Consider the following 19504-nt stretch of genomic DNA (forward strand, 5'->3'; position numbering starts at 1 on the left):
GTAGCCTGCCTGGTCAGCACCTTCCCATTGAAGACCCAGCTTTCTTAGTTCATGGGAAGAACGCTCCTTGGGCCTGGTGTTTGTTTATGTCTAAGTAACACAGCTTTCCTTTGAGGAAGTAATGCGTGCCTGAGACGAGCAACATACAAGGAGATGTTTATCTATGGTCACCGATGAAGAGGTTTCTATCTGTAGTCTCTCGGCCTTGTTGCTGTGGCCCTGTGGCCGTGAAGCATGTCAGAGCAGAAATGTGGTAATGCAATCTGTTCCCCTCGAGAAGCAAGAGAGATCAACAAGGTTCAGAGGTCCTGATAGTCCTTGAAGGGCGTGACCCCCGAGTGGCCTCCCTTCCTTCAGGCTTCCTTGACTTTACTTCCAACCAGCCAGGTCCCAAGCCAACAACATATGAGCCTCTGAGGAATGTTTGAATCCTAGCTACAATTTTCTTCCTCGAATTTTAATAGAAAAGTATTACGTTATCCACATACTTTCAATAAACATGTTTTCTGCCTATCCGTCCCCTCTGTCCTCATGCTGGTGCTCTGAGAACAAGGACAATGGCCGCCTGTTTGACATTACTAGTTGATAAATTATTACTAAAGATGAGCTTACCATCCAACACGGTGCTGTGCAATCGGCATTCTAGCCTCTCCTTAGAGAAAGTGATCTTATCCCTCTTCGCCCATCATCTGACCCAACCACTTTCCAGGCAGGGCAGAGCCCCAGGAACAAAGAGAGCCCATGGAGATCCCTCACACAAACGCCCAGGGAGATGCCCCAGCATTTAGCAAGCCGGACACACCAAAGAACCTGTACGGAAGCAGGGATCCACTGTGGCCAACAGCCACCTGTGTGCATGGGCATAGCAAGACTAAGTCTTGTGTCTGTGAGGCCAGCACAAGGAGGCTGCTGGCAGAGGCAAGCCACATACCTGCCTTCTTCCTGTTAAAAGACATCTACTCACTTCTACAGCCACCAGGAGAGAACTAGGGAACTAAGGAAGGCCCACACTTCACCATGGGTTAGACTCTGCTAAGTTGAAGCCAAATGTGTTTGGACTGTCAGCTATTTCTAAGAATTGCTTTTTGGCATTAGGCATTACATTATCCGGTATAAAACAACATTGTCCCCGCCTTGTGGTACTTTAAAAGTTTGACAAGTTTGGGGATATTTTTAACTGTTTCATCACAATGAACAGAGATTCAGTAACTCAATAGCTTTCACCTCTGTGATTATTTATAGCCGGAAGTTCATGATTGCATTTTCTATAAAAGCACCAACTTAAAATAAAACAGTGCCATTTATAAATATTAACCCGCTTTCACGCTAAATAAAATGGAGGTAGTAAAACTTGTACAATTTAAAAATTACAAAGGTGACATTTTGAAAAACCACAGAAAGACCTTGCTCAGAAAGAAGGGCTTGGTTTTGTCCCCTGCAAGCCTCCAAGCCCCAACTCCATGTCCTAAAGCATTCTGTCATAAATAAAATGGAGCTGTCTTTCAGGAATATGTTTCAGAAGTCTGTTGTCAGAGTTCAGTTCACAGGCACCGACTCAGGGCCTGGTGGGGTCGTTTGAAATTCTGGCCCAGATTAATTCTAAAGAGCTGCAGTTGAGGGAGGAACTGATTCCAAAGGCTCAAACTATAGAGTAATTGATGTTACTGGAAACCAAAGGCCATGTGTGATCCCAGCTGGAGTGTGGTCACATTTTTTCTTATAAATCTAGAACATCCTGGGGGCAAATGGCTGTTGTTTGTGTTAAGAAAGGAGAGCAAGGTATTATGTTGGTTGTCGGAGTTGAGTCCTGTTGGGCCTCAGGCAGGACAAGTGGAGGTATCAGAGTGGGATGGCCTTAGAGAGTGAGCTGAGTCCAGACATGGCTAGAGCTGCTTCCTGAATACTCCTCTTCAAACAGGAGGAGGAAGGCATCTTGTATGTAGATCCACAGCAACAGGCGTTCAGTTAACATCCATGCGTTCCACTGAACCCTTCAGAACCCTGGCCATTCAGAGGCTAGCAACATAGTAACAGGGGAATCTGCTTGAGCAGCCAGAGGCCAGCAACATAGTAATGGGGGCGGGCAGCGGGGGTGGGGTGGGGTGGGGGGTGGGGGTGGTCCTGCTTGAGCTCATCCGGTGCTTGGAGTCTAGAAAAGAAAAAGAGAATAAAAGCATGTTCTTTGCCTGTTCTCCTGAAGAACAGACCCAATGCGGGCAGAGGGAGGGAGGAAGGGAGGGACGGAGGAAGGAGAAAGGGAATTTCTCGGATTCACTTACACCATCCGGATAGAGTAGTCCAACAGTGGCCATCTGGAGAGGCAGAGAACCAACCTTCTCAGCCGGAGAAGCACAACGCCTCACGTTCCATCAAGCTCCAGGCCTGAAAACTCCCTAAAACATCACTGGTGATGGATCCATGTTGAAAGGCCAAAGACGCTGAAGTCTGCTGTTCAAACATGAGGGCAGCAGCCACAGCTGTCCTCACTCAGAAGAAATGCTCACATATGCATGCACACGCTGTCTTCCTCCTCCTTCATCTTCCTCCCACGGGGCAACCAGAGGATTGTGTCACCCACATGCAGTGAGGGCCTTTCCCCTTCCAGTCACTAATCCTGCATAGTGATCCTCTCTAGAGGCAGAAACGTGGTCCTCTCGGCTCATGAGTCTCTTATGTCAGTGCAGTTAACAACCAAGACCAACCATCACACCTCCTCAGGAAAAGTCAATTCCAGACGGCAATGGGGTGACTTTCTCCGCTAACAGAAGATGACTATACTGCATTCAGAAAAGCAAACCAGCCCTGTGTAGCAGAGGGATTCTGCCTGATGTTACTCAGCCTCCAGAGTCCAGGCCCCCACAGTCCACTCACATACTGAGACGTCACAACAAGAGTCTGGCGTCCCTGGAGCTGAGTGTTTGGATTTCCTCCAGAGAGAATGTGTTCCCTCGAAGCCTGCAGGGATGATAGGAAGTGGGGTCTGAGTGGAGAGGGAGGTGTGAGTGAAGGCTTGCAAGGAAAGTAGCCATCTTAAAAACCTATGCCTGGCGGGGGGTGGGGGATGGGAGCTAATGCTCAGTTCCCCACCTCAGACTCAGCAGATAGAAGGGGGTTAGGTTTTGAGGATTCTGTTTTTTACCATCAGCCACCCAGAGTTGTTCCCAACCAGCCCAAAGAATGAGCAAGACTCCATGACTGGCCTTAGTCCATAACACTGGGCCAGGCCAGCTACAGACTCCCCAAGGCCAGCTATTGCTGTTCAGGCAATAATCACATCTGTTAGGAATGAAGTGGGTTAAGTCTGTGCCCACCCAGCTTCATCAACAGTCAGCGAGGCACATTAGAGCCCTTAGGTGTCAGCCTGAGGCTGCTCTACTCCTTGAAGATGGAAGGGGACATATCTTGGGACTATGTAATTATTTTTAAAAACCAAAACAAAATAAAACAACAGCAGTACAAAAAAACAAAAGCTGTCTTAGATGCTAGGCTACTGGACCTCACAAGCAATGGGACTGTAGTCACACAGGAAGCAGACTGTCTCCAGCTCAAGTGGTTTCAGAAGCTTTGGCTTCAATTTTACTCTCTGAGATCTGTGGTTGTATGAAACACAAGCTCAAATGGAACCTGGTCTAGGTAATAGGCCTTGTGGGTCTGCAGCCAGCTCTAAGAGTCTGCCCACCTAAGAAGGGCCACCAGTTCCTCTCCTCTGCTTAAATGTCTGACACTGGGAAAAGGGCTCCAAGCCAGGCATGGCGGTGCACACCTGTAATCCCAGCACTTGGGAGGTAGAAGCAGAAGAATTAGGAGTTTATCCTTGGCTACACAGTGAGTTTGAAGCCAGTCTGGGCCATATGAGGTTCTATCTTGAGGTGGTGGGGTAGGGGTGGGAGCAGGCAAGCAGGGGACAGAGAAAATAGGATCCCAGAGTTGACAGAAACTTTTGAGAAAATACTGAAAACCATGCTTGTCTTGTTTTGAGACAGGAGCTTGCCCAGACTCTAGCCTCCTGAGTACTAGGATCACAGGCTCGTGCCATTATACCTGATCTGAAATGCAGAACTTTCACAGTGGTAGCTTTCACTCAGGATGTGTTAAGCCAGAGCATCCTGCTCTGCTTTCTGCACGAGAACCAAGGAGCCTAGATCAGGTTGACTCTGGATGCCTTCTTCAAACACGTGAAGGACTGTCTTTGGCTTTTAATTCTATGGATGTGGCCTTACCATACTGCAGTCCCCACCTCCCCTGTGTAAGCTCCAGAATTTAGAAGTACTAAGGGTCTCACATAGATGAGAGCAACTATTGTGGCTAGAAGCTGGGGTGGAGCTCTTGTTTTAATTATCTAACCAAACCACTATACACTTTTCTTTACAAGACAGGGTTTCTCTGTGTAGCCTTGGCTGTCCTGGAACTCACTTTGTAGACCTTGAACTCAGAAATCCACCTGCCTCTGCCTCTCAAGTGCTGGGATTAAAGGTGTGTGCCACCACGCCCGGCAACTAAACCACTATTCTTACTTTGCTGCTTAGAACACCAAAGTTTCAGAATAAATACTCCTGGTTTTATACTTTCCTTTCTCTCTTCTTCTTCTTCTTCTTCTTCTTCTTCTTCTTCTTCTTCTTCTTCTTCTTCTTCTTCTTCTTTCTTCTTCTTTCTTCTTCCTCTTCCTCTCCTCCTCCTCTTCCTCCTCCTCTTCCTCCTCCTCTTCCTCTCCTCCTCCTCCTCCTCCTCCTCCTTCTTCTTCTTCTTCTTCTTCTTCTTCTTCTTCTTCTTCTTCTTCTTTCTCTCTCTCTCTCTCTCTCTCTCTCTCTCTCTCTCTCTCTCTCTCTCTCTCTCTCTCTCTCTCTCTGTTTTTCAGTTCTCAGCCTGTAACCCAGGCTGATCTAGAACACACATTCCTCCTGTCTCAGCCCCACAAGCACTGGTATCAGCTATATACCACCACACCCAACTACTATTTGAAGCAGAACTGGCCCTACTTGGAGATACAGATTTCCTTCACAGCCAGAGATGTAGACCTACTGTGTGCAGAATACCAAATGTTGGTCAAAACTGATCTTCAAAATTCCACCATTCCTCCCTCCCTTCATCTCATTTCACAGATCTGAAAGCCAAGGCTTGGAAAGGCACAGAAGTCCCCCCCCCCCCAGGGCCCTTACCAAACCTCCAGAATGGCACTGTTCCTGCTGAGGGCCTGCAGGAGGGCTTCTGCACCCCGGTAGGTGATGCCATTGTTGGACAATCTGCAAGAGACATAGACAAGATGAGCTACTACAGGGCTTAATTTTCCACTGAGCCCATCCAGTTCCAGGATGCCTGCTGCTCCAGCCCTGTGAGATGACCCATGAGGGTCAATGCTTCTGTAAAGAGAGCCCTTCTTCCACTAGACACACACTGGGAAGGGAGGAAGGGCTGAGGAGCCACAGCTCATTGCCAGGCTTCTACGGGTTCAAGTCCAACTCCTACCATTTGCTGTTCAATCTTCAGCAAATTTGTCTGAATAAGGAAGGACCTGCCTCACAGAGAGTAAGACGTGAAGAAAAAATGACACAGCAAGAGCTCTTGGCCCAGCACCTCACTGACAGGAAGTAACTCATAAACAGTGATGTTCGGGGACATAAGTCAGAGACAGAGGCTGGGACAGGAGCTGATCCACAATGGAAACTTTTGTTCCTTGCCTTCTAAGAACGACTGCCCCATCTGCCTTCATCCCCAACACTGGCCTATTGCACATCTACCATTAAGGTGATGCTGAGAACACCACCAATAGGTGTCGAGCTTTTCCTGTGTGCCAGCTCCCTACCTTCTAAACGTCAGTGCATGGCCAGAATCCATGAGGAGACCAGTTACTACCCCTTTATACTTGAGGCAACTAAGGCATCTGTCCAAGGAGAGAGGCTGTCTGCCTGTGAAGCCTGGACTCCAACCAACACTTGGCAGAGAAGACACTGGAAAAAGAGTTGGGAGAACAGAGCATTCTCTCTCTCTCTCTCTCTCTCTCTCTCTCTCTCCATCCTGTTTCACCTCCCTTTAACACCTCACATGGAAGAGAGATATAAATAATATAAATGTATAGATAGTATGAGGAAATCGGTATGGGGTAATTATTACTACTCAGGATGCTGAATCGTCAGTCTGACAACAGGTGGCACAGAACACTCCCCACCTCCACCACTGCCTGGCATCCTTTCAGATCAAGTGAGGCAAAGTGTGGCAAAGAGGAAGCGCAAACCTGCCACATCCACGCCCAATCAGTGATGTCCTGAGGGTCCCCAAGTGCTCCAATGGCACTTGCTGCTTCACACATGCGTGGTATGCTTCCCAGTGTAATAGGAGCCTTCCCAGTTTGAATTCAAACACCACCTTCTTATAGAGGCCTTGTCTGAATGACAACAACCACACACACACACGCGCACACACATACACCCATGGTTCCACATCCTCCTCCCAACTAAAAATGAGCCTTTTGTTTGCCATCTGTCTCCAGCATTAGAATACAAGAGATGGGAGAATGTGAGCCCGCTCTGTCCTAGCCACCTGATCTAAGAATTGTGGTAGGAACACTTTCTATTGAATGCATACAGGAGTGTGCCAATATTTTTCCAATCAATGGCTGAACACACACATAAGCAAACACCAGCACAGAACACACCAGGAGACACTACTGGACATGGCCATCCAAATAGCCCATCTGCCTGAGCCTCAGTGGCTCTTGGGGGAAGAAGATCACCTGTAAGACATATGGCAGATACACTCATCAGCCTACCCATCCGTGCTCCAATTTACATTTCCAATTCCGGGAGTTGCTTGCTGAGACCTGCCACTCTCTGGAGCAGCGGTTCTCAACCCTCGTGATGCTGCAACCCTTTCAGACCATTCCTCATGTTGTGGTGACCTCCAACCATAAAAGTGTTTTCCTTGCTACCTCCGAACTGCAATTCTCCTGCTGTTATGAGTCTTAATGTAAACATCTGTGTTCTCTGATGGTCTTAGGCAACCCCTTGAAAGGGTTGTTAGAACCCCCAAAAGGGTTGCAACTGCCAGATTGAGAACCACTGCTCTAGATTCTTGGAACAAGCTAAGCCACGTGAGAGTAAGCTGGAGGGTCAGGAGAATTGACGGCCCCATAGACACACCTCTTGCAAAAAAAGGTGTTTACTTGAGGAGACGTATCCAGCAGCTCCACTCTTGGATTAGATATGTGTTGAGCTTGTTCTGCTAACTCCCAAAGGCTCCAGTTGCAGGAGTTCTAATCTGAGTGATAACTGACTCAAGGTCCACCTTCCACAGTTGTCAGCCCTTTCTGCCGCACCAAACCTAGTTCTTGCAGTGTTTCCCAGAGCCACCCAGATACCAGGTAAGCAATAGATACTGGTATCCTCATTGCCCAGCCCAAAACAAGCTTTCCCTACCAGACACCTCAGTGAGGTTTCCAGAGCTAGCCAGAGCCTGATCTCAGACCCTAAAATCCCTCCCCACACTGGGCATTATTGTACCATCACAGGGTACTTACTTCAAGAATTTCAAAGTTGAATTTCTCTTGAGTCCTTCTGCGAGAGAATATACCCCTTCGTCACAGATATGGTTTTCCTCTAGGCTGCCAAGAACAGAGAAGAAGTCCTTAGGGCATTGACTGTGGAGGAGGATGTCAGAATGGGTTGACCTCCTATCTTTTAAAAAGATCCCAACATGCATAAAAATAAGAGTAGACAAGACTGGTGAGGGGTCTCAGTCCCAGGACAGCTGTGCAAAGGTGGTCCATGCTTCCACTGTATAAAAATCCCCATTGTGAACAGCTATAAATACTCTTGCTGTCCTAGATTATGAATGTCTCTTTCTTTCCTAGCTCAACACGAAACTTCTTTTTGGCGTGAGAAGCTATGTACTTCGTGAAGGAGATGGTATTTCCTGCTTTCCATTGCAACCAAAATTGGCCAAGTGACACACAGCAGCCATGGGTACACAAGGAAAGCTGACAGATGGGAGCTTCCAGGAACACTTCGGAATGGGAGGTGCTCTGCCTGTCTCTTGCTCTTGTACCATGCAGAGACCGAATCCTGAAAAAATGCAAAAGTAATTGCTGCAGATGGAGCAGCTACCTTGATCATGAGATGAAGACATACACTAAGCATGATGGGACAGGAAGAGATGGAGACAGGCGAGGCCCTGGTAACCTGCTGTCGCCATCATTCCAGCTCTAAACTGCCTACCTCCAGACATTCCAGACACAAGAAAATCAACCTTTGCTGGCCTAAGCCTCACAGATGGGGGGAAAAAAAAGGCCTCCCAGCTTTCTATTATGCAGTCAAATTAACTTACACTAAAGCTGGCCTGAGTTTGCCTCCATACTTTTGAGTTCCTTGCAGCAAACTGTAACTTAATTTAGCATGCAAATGAAGAGCAATCTAACAAGAATATATTCTTGCAGCAAGTAGCTAGGTTTCAGGCAATCACAACACCCACACTTCAGCAGGGTCACAGGCTGGCAACTCATACCTCATCCAAATGAGGCAAGTGGAGAGCCATTGCCAACTAGTTATTTCCTTTTCCTGTTGGTAAATACTGCTCCCATCGTTGCTGGGTGGAGCTCCCTAAACCCCTCCTAGTTCCTAGTACCAATCTGTGGATCAGTCTTTGCGCCTATTAACTCTGCTAAATCTACTTTGTCTAAAGTTCCTTTATGCCCAGCTAGTCAATACCCATGTCCCTTTCTCCCCTATTTTAATAATAATAATTTTTAAAAACACCTTGTTCTGTTGTGGGAAGCCATACACTTAGAACAAACAAACATGGCATTTCCTACTCTCTGCTATAGCCAGGGCTGGACAAGCAAGCAATCATCCTTAGAAGCAATGCCTCCCAATGAGGTGCTTCTCTGTCAAGAAGAGATGGGAGAATTCCCGATCAGCATATAATGAATGCTGCTTCCTCAGATCCAAGGCCTCTCCAATTATGAAACAGTTCCCTCTGAGATTGAAACATTATCTGCAGGGAGACTCCTTAAGCAAGAAGGTAAACAATTCAAAAATCACTTCAGGAAGTCCCTGAAATGGACTAGATTCACTAGGCCCCTCCCTGCCACCATAAACAAAATCTGGGCCTCTGTCCCAGCAGAGTAAAGAAGACTCTCAGATATGCCCAACTACAAAGAAGGTTCTGAGACCAGAGCAGCTGCCTGGAGGAAACAGAAACCAACCCAGCTGCCTAGAACAGGTTTAGACCAACTCAGTCACTTGGAAAGGGCATGATTCAACCTATTAAACTCCCTGAAAACTGCAGTGTGCTCTAGGTTTCAAGATTTGCAAGTTGTCACCCAGGCTGGGATGGGCATTGGTGATACAGCTGTCTTTGGGTCATTTCTGCCTCTGTAAGTAACCCCTCACCCATATTCCTACAAGTAACCCCAATAAAACTCAGGGTTCACCGGTGGTGGAATCCATACTTTAGTCTGTAGTGGGCTCCCTATCTGGGGTAAGTAGACTTGTACGTTATGTCTCACCAGGAGAAGTTGTGTCACACACCATAATTGGCACCTGAACAGGGACACGACAGAACCACAGATGAGTTGGGAGGAGCAAATGCAAGGTCCTGGCTCTAGGTAGCAAGATGTGCAACTGAGGCTGTCGCTAAGAAGCTTGAGAGGGGCTGTGGTATGCACATCTAGTAGAATTATCCTTCCCTGCACAGTATGTCTTTGTACCATGACAGCGTTTGCATGGTTCTTGCTGTGTTACCCACAACTAAGGCTGTGCCCTCACAATTAGGAGTGTCTATGGGAAGAATCCCAGGATGACCGTCTTCATCTATGTGGTATGGGGTGGCATGTCTGCTTGCTGAGTGGGGTCCACCATGTGAATATGGAAGTCCCCTGAAAACAGTTAAAGGTTTAGAGGAACTTTGCAGTCTTTGAGACGAGCATACAAGGGTCAAGATGGTTGGCAAGCAGCAGCAGGGATTGCCTGGCCTCTGCTGTGTGTGGTTAGCAATGCATCAATAACTGAGATGGCTGCCAAGCAGGAGCTTGGTTGTGTAAATCAGAGACTTGTTTGTGGAAAGAAGCAATTTCAATTAAAAAAGGAGATGTGACTGGCATCCTCCATGTTGGCCTCTGATTTGACGATTTAATTAGATAAACAAGAGGTTAAGAAAACAGTAAAAGTGATAAAAGATACCCTCTAAGTCCAACCTTCAGCAAAAAAAAAAAAAAAATTGAAAAAAATCTATAATCCAACAAACAGATGGGGATGGAGGAAATTAACAACAGTCCAGTGCAAAAACTACTATGATCAGAAAACATTCAACACTTGCACTGACGTAATTAGGGAAGGTTTTAAATAATGCAAGAGTCTGTCTAAGCCTGGCTTGTGAGGCCATGGGACATGGGAATGAACAGGATCGATCGGTCTGCTGTGGAGGCAGAAACGCTGAGGAATATCATTTCCTATCCCTCCTTAGAACAAGGGCTACATAACCCGAGACATGATGAGGGAAGTCCGTCCCCAAGGAGAATGGCTTATTAAAGCCATAAGGACAATTGGTTATCAACGTCTGAAGTCCCCATAAACATCAGGAACTGGATGACCACAGAGGAGGAGCAAATATTACTGGGGTAACTAGGAATACAAGTGGCTGTGTTTGAACCCCAGTTCACTGGGTCAGATAGAACTGTGTTCACAGAGAAATTAGAGAGAAGGTTGATGCAGCAGGGACCTGACTGACAGCTGTTATGGAACTTTAACAGCTTTACGGAGCCCATTGGTCTTTATAAATAGGAAAGGCTTTGGCAGATCTCTGTGACTTAGACTAGCATGCAAGAAGCATTTGTAAGGTGGGAGAACAACCAAAAGGAGAATGAATAAATGTGCCTGTGAATATAAAGAAGCCGCAGGCATCCAGGGGACTCTTGGCAGATTTTCCCACCCCATCTTGCCTACGCTGTCCATCCTCTGTATGACTTGATAAAGCCTGTTATGTGCGATGGGGACAAAAAGGCTCACGAGGGCTTTAAGCAGGCTAAGATCCTTGTAAGACAGGCTAAATAGCTATGTGCCCCACTACTTCAAATGTCCCTTCCTGTTAGAAATCACCAAGAGTCCAAAAGGTTATAGCTGATGACAATGGCAAAAACAGCCTGACAAATAGTTCTTGTAGGGTTTGGGTGCTGGCCATAAAAAAGAAGCAAAAGCTATGTGCCCACCACCAGAACAGCAACTGCAAGAGGTGAAATCTCTAACAGTTCCACATCTGCGAATGAAAAACACTTAACCTGCTGAAGGGCTGGATTGAACATCTCCTGAGCAAGGGACTTTCTGGTGTGGCACAAAATCAAATTCTACAGAGGTGACATACATATGTGACATATGTACTTAAAACAGTGAAATGTGGTGTCTACAAGCCCTAGTGCCAGTGCCATACAGGCTGTCCTAGGACCTGGGTCCTTTAAAGCAACTGAGCATCACCCAGTAAATAAACCAGCAGCTAAGTAATTTAAATCCAAAGGGTACCCTATATAACTTAGAAAAAAGGAAGGAAGAGGGGGAAAAGGAGAGGGGAGGGGAGGGAGAGGGGAGAGGAGAAGACTCCCAGAGGCTATAATGTTATTGAATGAAAGTCCTAGTGCCAGAGATGTGCTATCTCCCTATGAGTTGTTGGCCAGGAAAACCTCTGAGGCCCCTCAATCGTTAGTGTTGGTCGTTGCCAGAAGCAGACAATACGACCCTATTGCTGAAGACACCATGTGTGCTTGCTTGACAGAACGTGGAGAAATTAAGCTGGAACTGAACTAAAAACCCCCACCCTGCTGGCTGGCTTTCATGGTGCCAAGAGGGCATTACAGGCTTGACGGTGGAGGACTGTCACCAACATTCCTGCTTGGCTAAGGATCCTGCCTGCTGAAATGCCAACATGCTAGGCAAGATGTGCCTGCTTGTGCAGTAGTGACTCGGCTGTCACGGGTAACACCAACAGCCTTCCGATTGGATTTTAGGCCCACTCCGCAAAAGGGAGTTCATGTCTGGTGCTGTACGTCAGGATGGCCGAGGAGGTCGTCATAGGTTTTCTAGGTAGATGTGATATGCATGTCCAACTGCCCTCTAAACCTGTGTGTTACACCTACACACCACTGTTGTTGTCACCCTCCACTCATATCCACTGGGGATGCTCCAAAGAACAAGTGACTGTTCTGTGGCATGGTGGCCTGTTTCTTAGCTATAGGTGGCCATATACAGTCACCTCCTCCAATGCTCAAAGACCATTGCAAAAGAGGGGCAAAAAGAAGGTAAGAGTCAAAAACAAGAGTGCTCTGCAAAATTCTTCCAAGATTAAAACATTACATCCTACAGGAAAGCTCTTTAAACAGAGAAGTAAACAACTCAAATAGCTCCAGGAAGTCCCTAAAACTGACCAGGTTTACCAACTCCTCTCCTCCATCCCCCCATTTCCCATCCAGAGTAAACAACAAAAGCTGTGAGTCCCTCTCACATAAGACAGGCTGCATAGGAGACTCACACCAGTCTAGCTGCCTGGAAGAGGCTTAGACCAACCGAGGCACCCAGAAAGTCCACTTTTCATCCTCTTGAGCTGCCTGCAGGCTGTGCAGTGTGTGCAGATGAGCTGCCACCATGCTGGGGTGCATTTTGGTGATGCAGCTGTCTTTGAGTCATTTCTGTTCCTGTAAGTAACCCCTCATCCATATTTCTATAAGTAACCTCAATAAAACGGATGGTTTTCCAAGTTAAAGTTTGGTGGCATCCATCATGGGCTCCTATCTGGAGTGAGTAGACATGTGGTTTACATCTCCCCAGGTGTCACATAACACTTCCACACTGTGTTTGTGGCGATCCTTTCCATGTCTGTGCTTGGCTGTTTCCTGGAGAAATCACTTGGCATTTGTTTTCTCTCGCTACTCTATCTGGAACTGCAAAGGTACCCCTGGAGGTGGAGACACTGGCAGCGTCTACAGGAGGGATAGGGTCTGCTTCAGGTGTCATATGAACACTTGGTGGCTCGATCAATGATCCCAAACTCCACTCACAAGGATCTGATGTGATCTTTGACTTCTGAGGTGGCCTTTGACTCTAACAGCCAATGTTTTAAAGAACTGAAACTCATTTGGAAATACTAAACTTCACAAGCACTAGTACCCATGGTACTACTGCTACAGTTGTTGGCGGCTGCTGTAGTAGCAGTAACCTCACCGTTACAAAGGCTTTGCATTTATGGAACACGTACACATATGGCAGGCTCTATATTAAGCACATACACACATGGCAGGCTCTATATTAAGCTCTCTAACAGCACTACCTTCCTTAATTCTTAAAAATTCTTTCTGGAGCTGGGAGCATTCTGGATTTCAGTTCTCAGGTAGAAAGCTATAATCTGGGGATTACTTTAATCTGCCTGCTTGATTCCAGAGTTTGTGGTCTTCACCATTACAGCATGTGCAGGCAATAGATGAATCAGCAAGCCAACATATCCACGTAGATAAAAAGAATTAGCAGTGAAGCACCAGGGTCTGCAGGCACACCACTCAAAGCCAAAATCCGCTGATGACTCAGTCATCCAGCCTTGTGTTACCCACACAGCCTTCCACGGACAAGGCTAGGCAATCCCCCCCACCCACCCACCCATAACTCACCAGAGCTCCTCCAGTGACTTGTTCTTCTCCAGCATCAGTGCTAGGGCTTGGGCACCCATGCTGCCAATGTTGTTTCCTACCAGGCTAGACAGAATTGTGGAATAAAAACGAATCAGAATAGAGGCAGACCTCAGAGATTGGTCAACTGACCTATAGAGGGCGAGTGACGGACAGGCAAATGAAGGGTGTCCTCCATCTTAGACATAATTGATTACAGCGCCTCCTGAAGGCCAGGTGCAGCCTCCAAACCTTCCCCAACTGGCCAGCCATTCTCAATGGATTAGAACGAGTCCTTATCTGATAGGTTCAGCTCACAGCCAACCATTTACTAACAGGGAATCATGACCCTAAAAGGAGGGAGAGTCACCTCCAAATTCACCCCCAAACCCTCAAGTTTCCTGATCCCAAACTCATAGGTCTTTCATCCTTATTTTACTCCCTAATACAATGGAGTGCATACAAAAAGTTCAATGAACTTCAAAACCATCCCAACCCCCTCGGTCCCCCATGACAATGACATGACACACATCTTGCAACTTACCTGAGCCACTTCAGGCTCTGGTGGTCGGCCACAACTTCAGCCAGGGCTTGGGTGCCCTTATCACCCACGCTGTTGCCCCAGAACCTAGGATGTTAATAGGGTGTGTTTTAGGCACATACGTATTCATGTGCTTCCGTAGCACCACTCCACCCCAGGGAGGTCTCAGGGGTCCCAGCAATGTGGACCTACCACACCATTTTGGTAAAATGACCAAGCTCTGCTCAGAGTTTTCAGTGACCTTAAAGTCTTTAGCAAAGGTGTGTGGACCCACCCCTTGGCGAGGGGGAGTCCACCCTAGTAGTGGTTCACAGGGGTGATTTGTTTTCCTTCCTGACGTTTAGTCCAGATTTGCTTCCTGGTAGCTATCACCTCTTACAAGTCTCTAACTATTCTCAGGGACTACCCAGAGTGATGCTAACTCTTCCCGGACAAGCCAGCCTTTCATCTCTTTTTTCCTTCTTAATCCCCTCTGTTTCTATCATGTCCACACCCTTTACCTTCTGAGCTACTCTCCTCTGATCCACAATAGGTTGGAAATAGTCCTCACGCTCTGACCCATCCATACAGAGACTTGCCTTGTACGAATGTGGATATGTACAGATGAACAAAGACATCTGCACTGGGTCGGCATAGCACTCTCACGCACTCTGAAATAGTTAATGAAGTTGGTTGCCAACTTCAATAGGCCAAGAAATACTTAAGAAATACAGCCCGCCCCTGCGGGTGTTAGCAAGAGTTCTTCCAGCCACAGTCCGATGGCATGAGGGGTAATGAGCTAACCAATTAATAAATCCCTTCATGGAGTCGTAATATGACAGCATTAGCGGTAGGCGGTGAAATCGGAGTATGGCCCATGAAAGATCACCTGGGGTAAGTGTCCTTTGGGCCAAGTATTGCCCTGAGTCTCCTCCTACATCCTGCCTCCACTTGCTGGTCATGAAGAGGACAGCTGTTCTCTCCCACAACCTCCTGCCACCATGGTATTCAGCTCAAGCTTACAGGGCCAGACAATCGTGAACTGAACCCTCTGAAACTGTCAGTCAAAAATAAACATATCTTCCCTAAAGTTGCTTATGCCAGATATTCTAGTACTAGCAGCCAAGAGCTAATCAATACATCAGATTAGGTATGGACTGAGGTGGGGCTTTATAGGCACACTGCTCTGTAGACAAGGCATTGTGATAAGACAACAACAAAAAAATCTGGAAATATCCAAAGTGCACATCAACAGGTGACTGTCAAATAGATTACGTAAAGCCACCCAATCAGGGGAAGGCTACCCAACTCTTCTTAAAATGAGCTCACACTGGTCTGAAAGATGCCCATACTATGCTGGGAAGCACGAGGAGAGATCAGGCTTGCAGAGCAGGTCTCATCTCATGTTATCAAAATGTTTATGATTTTATTTCAGTTCCTGGTGCCATCCCTGACCCAGACAGTTGTCTTTAAAAGATGTTAAATGGAAGCCAGGCATGGTGGCTTCCCACGCCTTTAATCCCAGCACTCAGGAGGCAGAGGCAGGTGAATCTCTGGTTTCAAGGCCAGCCTGGTTTACAGAGTGAGTCACAGGACAGCCAGGACTACACAGAGAAACCCTGTCTGGAAAAACCATAAAAGCTAAGTGGTACATAAATGTCCAGTTGTGGCAGGGGAGACCTCAGGCAGAGAGAGAGAGTTCCATGGCAATAAGGCCTTGTTTCTTGTCTATTCTGTTGCTGCTAACACATCTGGAAAGGGTGCTGACTTCAGATTACCACAGTCTCCCTCCTGGCTCACACTGAGTTAACGGGCAACTAACTTGCCAGAGCAATGGGTCAAAACATCTGGGCCTTATAGTTACCCTCTCTTCCTACATCTTGGATCTCACCATCCCCAGTTCTCAACAACCAACCCCTCCTTTGGAAGCACAGCATCAGATGTTTCCATAGAAACCCTGGTGTTCTTGAGGAGCAGAAGGTACTTCCCAGGATAGCACAGTACTGAGCATCTCTTAGGACAAGAAGGCTCAGGTCCCCAGTTCAAGGCACAGCCCTCTCCCTACCCACAATACCATGAATCTCCCACTTACCAGGTGAGGAGGTGAACACAGAGGCAGCTCAGAAGCAGCCTAGCAGCACCCACGCTCACCCCAGCCCACCCTTCCGCCTGGATCCCAGGCTGCCTGGGGGCTCTTCAGGTGAAGTGCTTACCTGCCCCTAAATCTGTGAAAGCCCCACATTCCTTCATGCACACCCTCTATCTCGGAAGCAAACCTACCCCAGGAACTTCAGGGAGGTGTTGCTCTTGAGTCCCTGGGCCAGCACCTCGGCTCCAGCGGCTGTGATGTGATTGTTCCCCACCCTGGCAGGAAGACACAGAAGATCAAGGAAGGCACAGCATGCTGGCACCTGGCCTCTTCTGGGGTGTAGTAGTGACATGCTGCTCAGCAAGGGGTTCCGACCACTTGGGTGTGGTTTTCCAAATAGGTCTGGGCAGGAGTCATAATAGAAAGCTGTCCTGGCTTTCTGTTTCCTGGTTTCCCTAGGAAGTTGTCACATCTTTTTGTTCTTGGTCTCAGCCACCCTCAGTATACACCCCAGCATAACCCCCCCCCCAATCCCTACCCCCTTGACTTCAAACCCACTGTCACCAGGGGTAGCCCTGGCCTATTCTGAAGGGACCCAGAAAAGAGGAAACACCAAGGATACTGCAGGAGGGAGGCAGGCAGGGTCACAGGGGTGCAGCAATTAGCAAGGACAAGACCACAAAAAGGTTGCAGCATAGCTAGATCTAGTCTCCTCTAACAGTTCAGAGCTGTCACCCACAAGGCAAGCTTTCCAGAATAAATACAAATCAAATTCATCTTTCCAGGGCACTTGAAACCACCCTGGCTCACAACCATCTTATAGGGCAGGCATGACCATCTCATTCCAGAAAACACGTGGTACCAAGAAAGCAACCCAAGACCTGTGCTGGGCAAGTTAGCTTTGAGACCACCCCAGTGGCCTCATGAATTCTCACAGAGTGGCACCAAAGTCCAAACTACTTCCTCCCATCCGTCTCCTTCATGCAGGGTCAGTCCCCAGCCTCCACAGCTCCCTCCTCATTCTCCCACCACCCGTGGGCATTTTCTGCTCCTATAATCCCTTCTCTGAGCACTGAACTAACATAAGGATACACAAGCTGGAAGCTTACATAATTTACCCATGATCGTTCAGTCTCTCGGCTTACTATATAAAGCACGCACTGTACTGTACCAGCTCGTTACGTGCGTTAACTCCATCCTGACAGTCTTTCAGATGGCTGTAAATATGATCCCCATTTTAAGGAAAGAGACGGGAACAAAAACAACTGATCCGACTAGCTCACGCAGCTAATCAGGACTCGGATCTCTGGGTGTCTAGATTCCAACCAGGGGACAGCCTCACTCCAGAGTCCCTGCTTTCAGCCATGATGAAAGCACCGTGGACTGGCCCTAAACCTAGGCCTCCAGGTCTGAGTCCAACAGCCTGTGCTACCCACAGACTTCAGTAGATGGCTAGACCAGATGAGACTGGGGGAGCAGGTGGCAGTGGTAAAACAGAGCTTTTTGTACCAAGTGGCACCTGTGGCTTTGGCCTTTGTAGCCCTGAGATGAGAGCTGTGTGGCCATATTTTAAAATGGCCTCCCTCGTTCCAAAGGCAGCCAGCAGGCAAGAAATAAGAGGAGCTATTCTTCACTGTCTTCACTGTTGCTTTGCAAATCATAAAAGGCATGAATATCAGAGAGAAAGAAAGAGAGAGAGACTTGAGATCAAGCAACTAAAGAGAGAGGCACTAAGTACTTGGGGTGTATGTGTCAATCTTGGGTAGGAAAGCAATTCAAATTGAGGGCAGGAGCATCAGATGGAATTTCAAACCTTGCCTGAGTGCTGAGGAAGCTCTGGGGAACATTCCAGCACCTGGGTACCACAGCTGTGACAGTTAGCACAGATTCAGTGTATATCACAAAGAACTTGAGATCATAGACATGGGGTGAGGGGGAGGGCACTTGGAGGGCGGTGCAGGCAGGGAGGCCTAGAAACTCTCCACCCCAGGAACCAAAAACTTCCAAAAGACAGGAGCTCCTTAGCCTCCACAGAGCAGAGCATAGCATGGGATCTAAGAAATGAGCTCAAAGTGAGACCTTTTCCTGGATGCAGTCAAGGATCACCAGCCACCATTGGTCACAGGCCAGATCATGTAAACTCAGCTCTGGGAATGTCGGATTCAGAGAAGAAGGGAAGTCTGGGCTCACCTCAGGGACAAGAAGTTCTGCTTGTGTGCAAGGAGCTTGGCCATGGAGCAGGCGCACGCATCCGTGAGTTTGTTGTTGAAGAGACTGCTGGGTTCCAGGAAAGATGGAAACAAAGCACAGAACTTCAAACAGGGGAGTCCTCCTCTCTTCCCAGGAGCCATCCTGCCTACCCCAGGAGTCACACCTGGCCTACCCCATCACCCACCCATAGCTGCCTCAGTGGCCCTGCCCAGTCCGACTCACGCTAGCTTCTGCAGCTGCTCACAGCGAAGAGCACACTCAACCAGCGTGCGGGCACCTCGGTCTGAGATATTGTTATCTCGCAAACTGAAAAAGATGACATTGGTTCAGTTAAAAGTAGAGCAGATGAGACAACACCCCCTCCAAGGAGACCCTCACCTCCAAATGACAACCTCACTGTGCTTCTGGTAACCAGAAGGGCAGAGTACCTCATGCAGATAGAGAGCCCCCCATCCAAAATCCCTGACCAGGGGAGCTGGTGATAGAAGACAGTCTAAAGACTGGGGACCCTGAGCCCTAACTAAAGAACACTGGGGTTTTTTGAGAAGCCATGGAGTTGATTTCAAACCCAGTTCCCATCTTTGCAGAAGGATAATGACCATGACAGTCACCCCATATAAGGATGTTAAGATGGAGAGGAGCTGACCTGTGGCAGAAGCAGTCAGAACAGGATGAACCATCTAGGAAGCAGACTGCAGACCAGCTAGATAGACACAAGTATCTCAGACCTTGGAAACAGCCCTAAGTTAAAGAGCACTGCTGATCTGCCCTTGGCTCACCAAAGCCCTGAAGGTGGGCAAGGCCCTGCAGTCTGCTAGGGAGCCTGGGTCACAAGGTCATCCGAGAGCTTTCCTAAACTACAGCTTCTCAAGCCCCTACCCGGAGCTGGTAGCCTGGGGATAGGTACCCAGTGAAGTCAGAAACCTGTGTACTTTAACAACGATGCCCTCCACTGGCACGTATAAGTAATCCTTGCATAGGTGGTTACCAGCCCAGGTACTAGTCCCCCTCAGCTGGATGCGCTGACCTTGATCGGCTAGTCACTAACTGTCCT

The 19504-nt window shown here is 47.9% G+C and overlaps 1 protein-coding gene across 1 annotated transcript in view; it reads right to left on the reverse strand.

Moving 5' to 3' along the window:
• Window positions 1-2150: 2150 nt before the first annotated feature.
• Window positions 2151-19504, reverse strand: part of Nod2 (nucleotide binding oligomerization domain containing 2) — a 39773-nt gene continuing 22419 nt past the window's right edge. The window contains exons 5-12 of the mRNA XM_021170890.3: window positions 18673-18756; window positions 18430-18513; window positions 16431-16514; window positions 14175-14258; window positions 13634-13717; window positions 7511-7594; window positions 5157-5240; window positions 2151-2955 (exon numbers count right to left, since the gene is read on the reverse strand). Of these exons, the coding sequence (XP_021026549.1) occupies window positions 2883-2955; window positions 5157-5240; window positions 7511-7594; window positions 13634-13717; window positions 14175-14258; window positions 16431-16514; window positions 18430-18513; window positions 18673-18756 (661 nt within the window). The 3' untranslated portion in view covers window positions 2151-2882. The remainder of the gene's footprint in view (window positions 2956-5156; window positions 5241-7510; window positions 7595-13633; window positions 13718-14174; window positions 14259-16430; window positions 16515-18429; window positions 18514-18672; window positions 18757-19504) is intronic.

The sequence above is a fragment of the Mus caroli genome, unplaced genomic scaffold (assembly GCF_978045245.1).
Source record: "Mus caroli unplaced genomic scaffold, Mus_caroli_1 scaffold_10, whole genome shotgun sequence".
Classification (NCBI taxonomy): domain Eukaryota; kingdom Metazoa; phylum Chordata; class Mammalia; order Rodentia; family Muridae; genus Mus; species Mus caroli.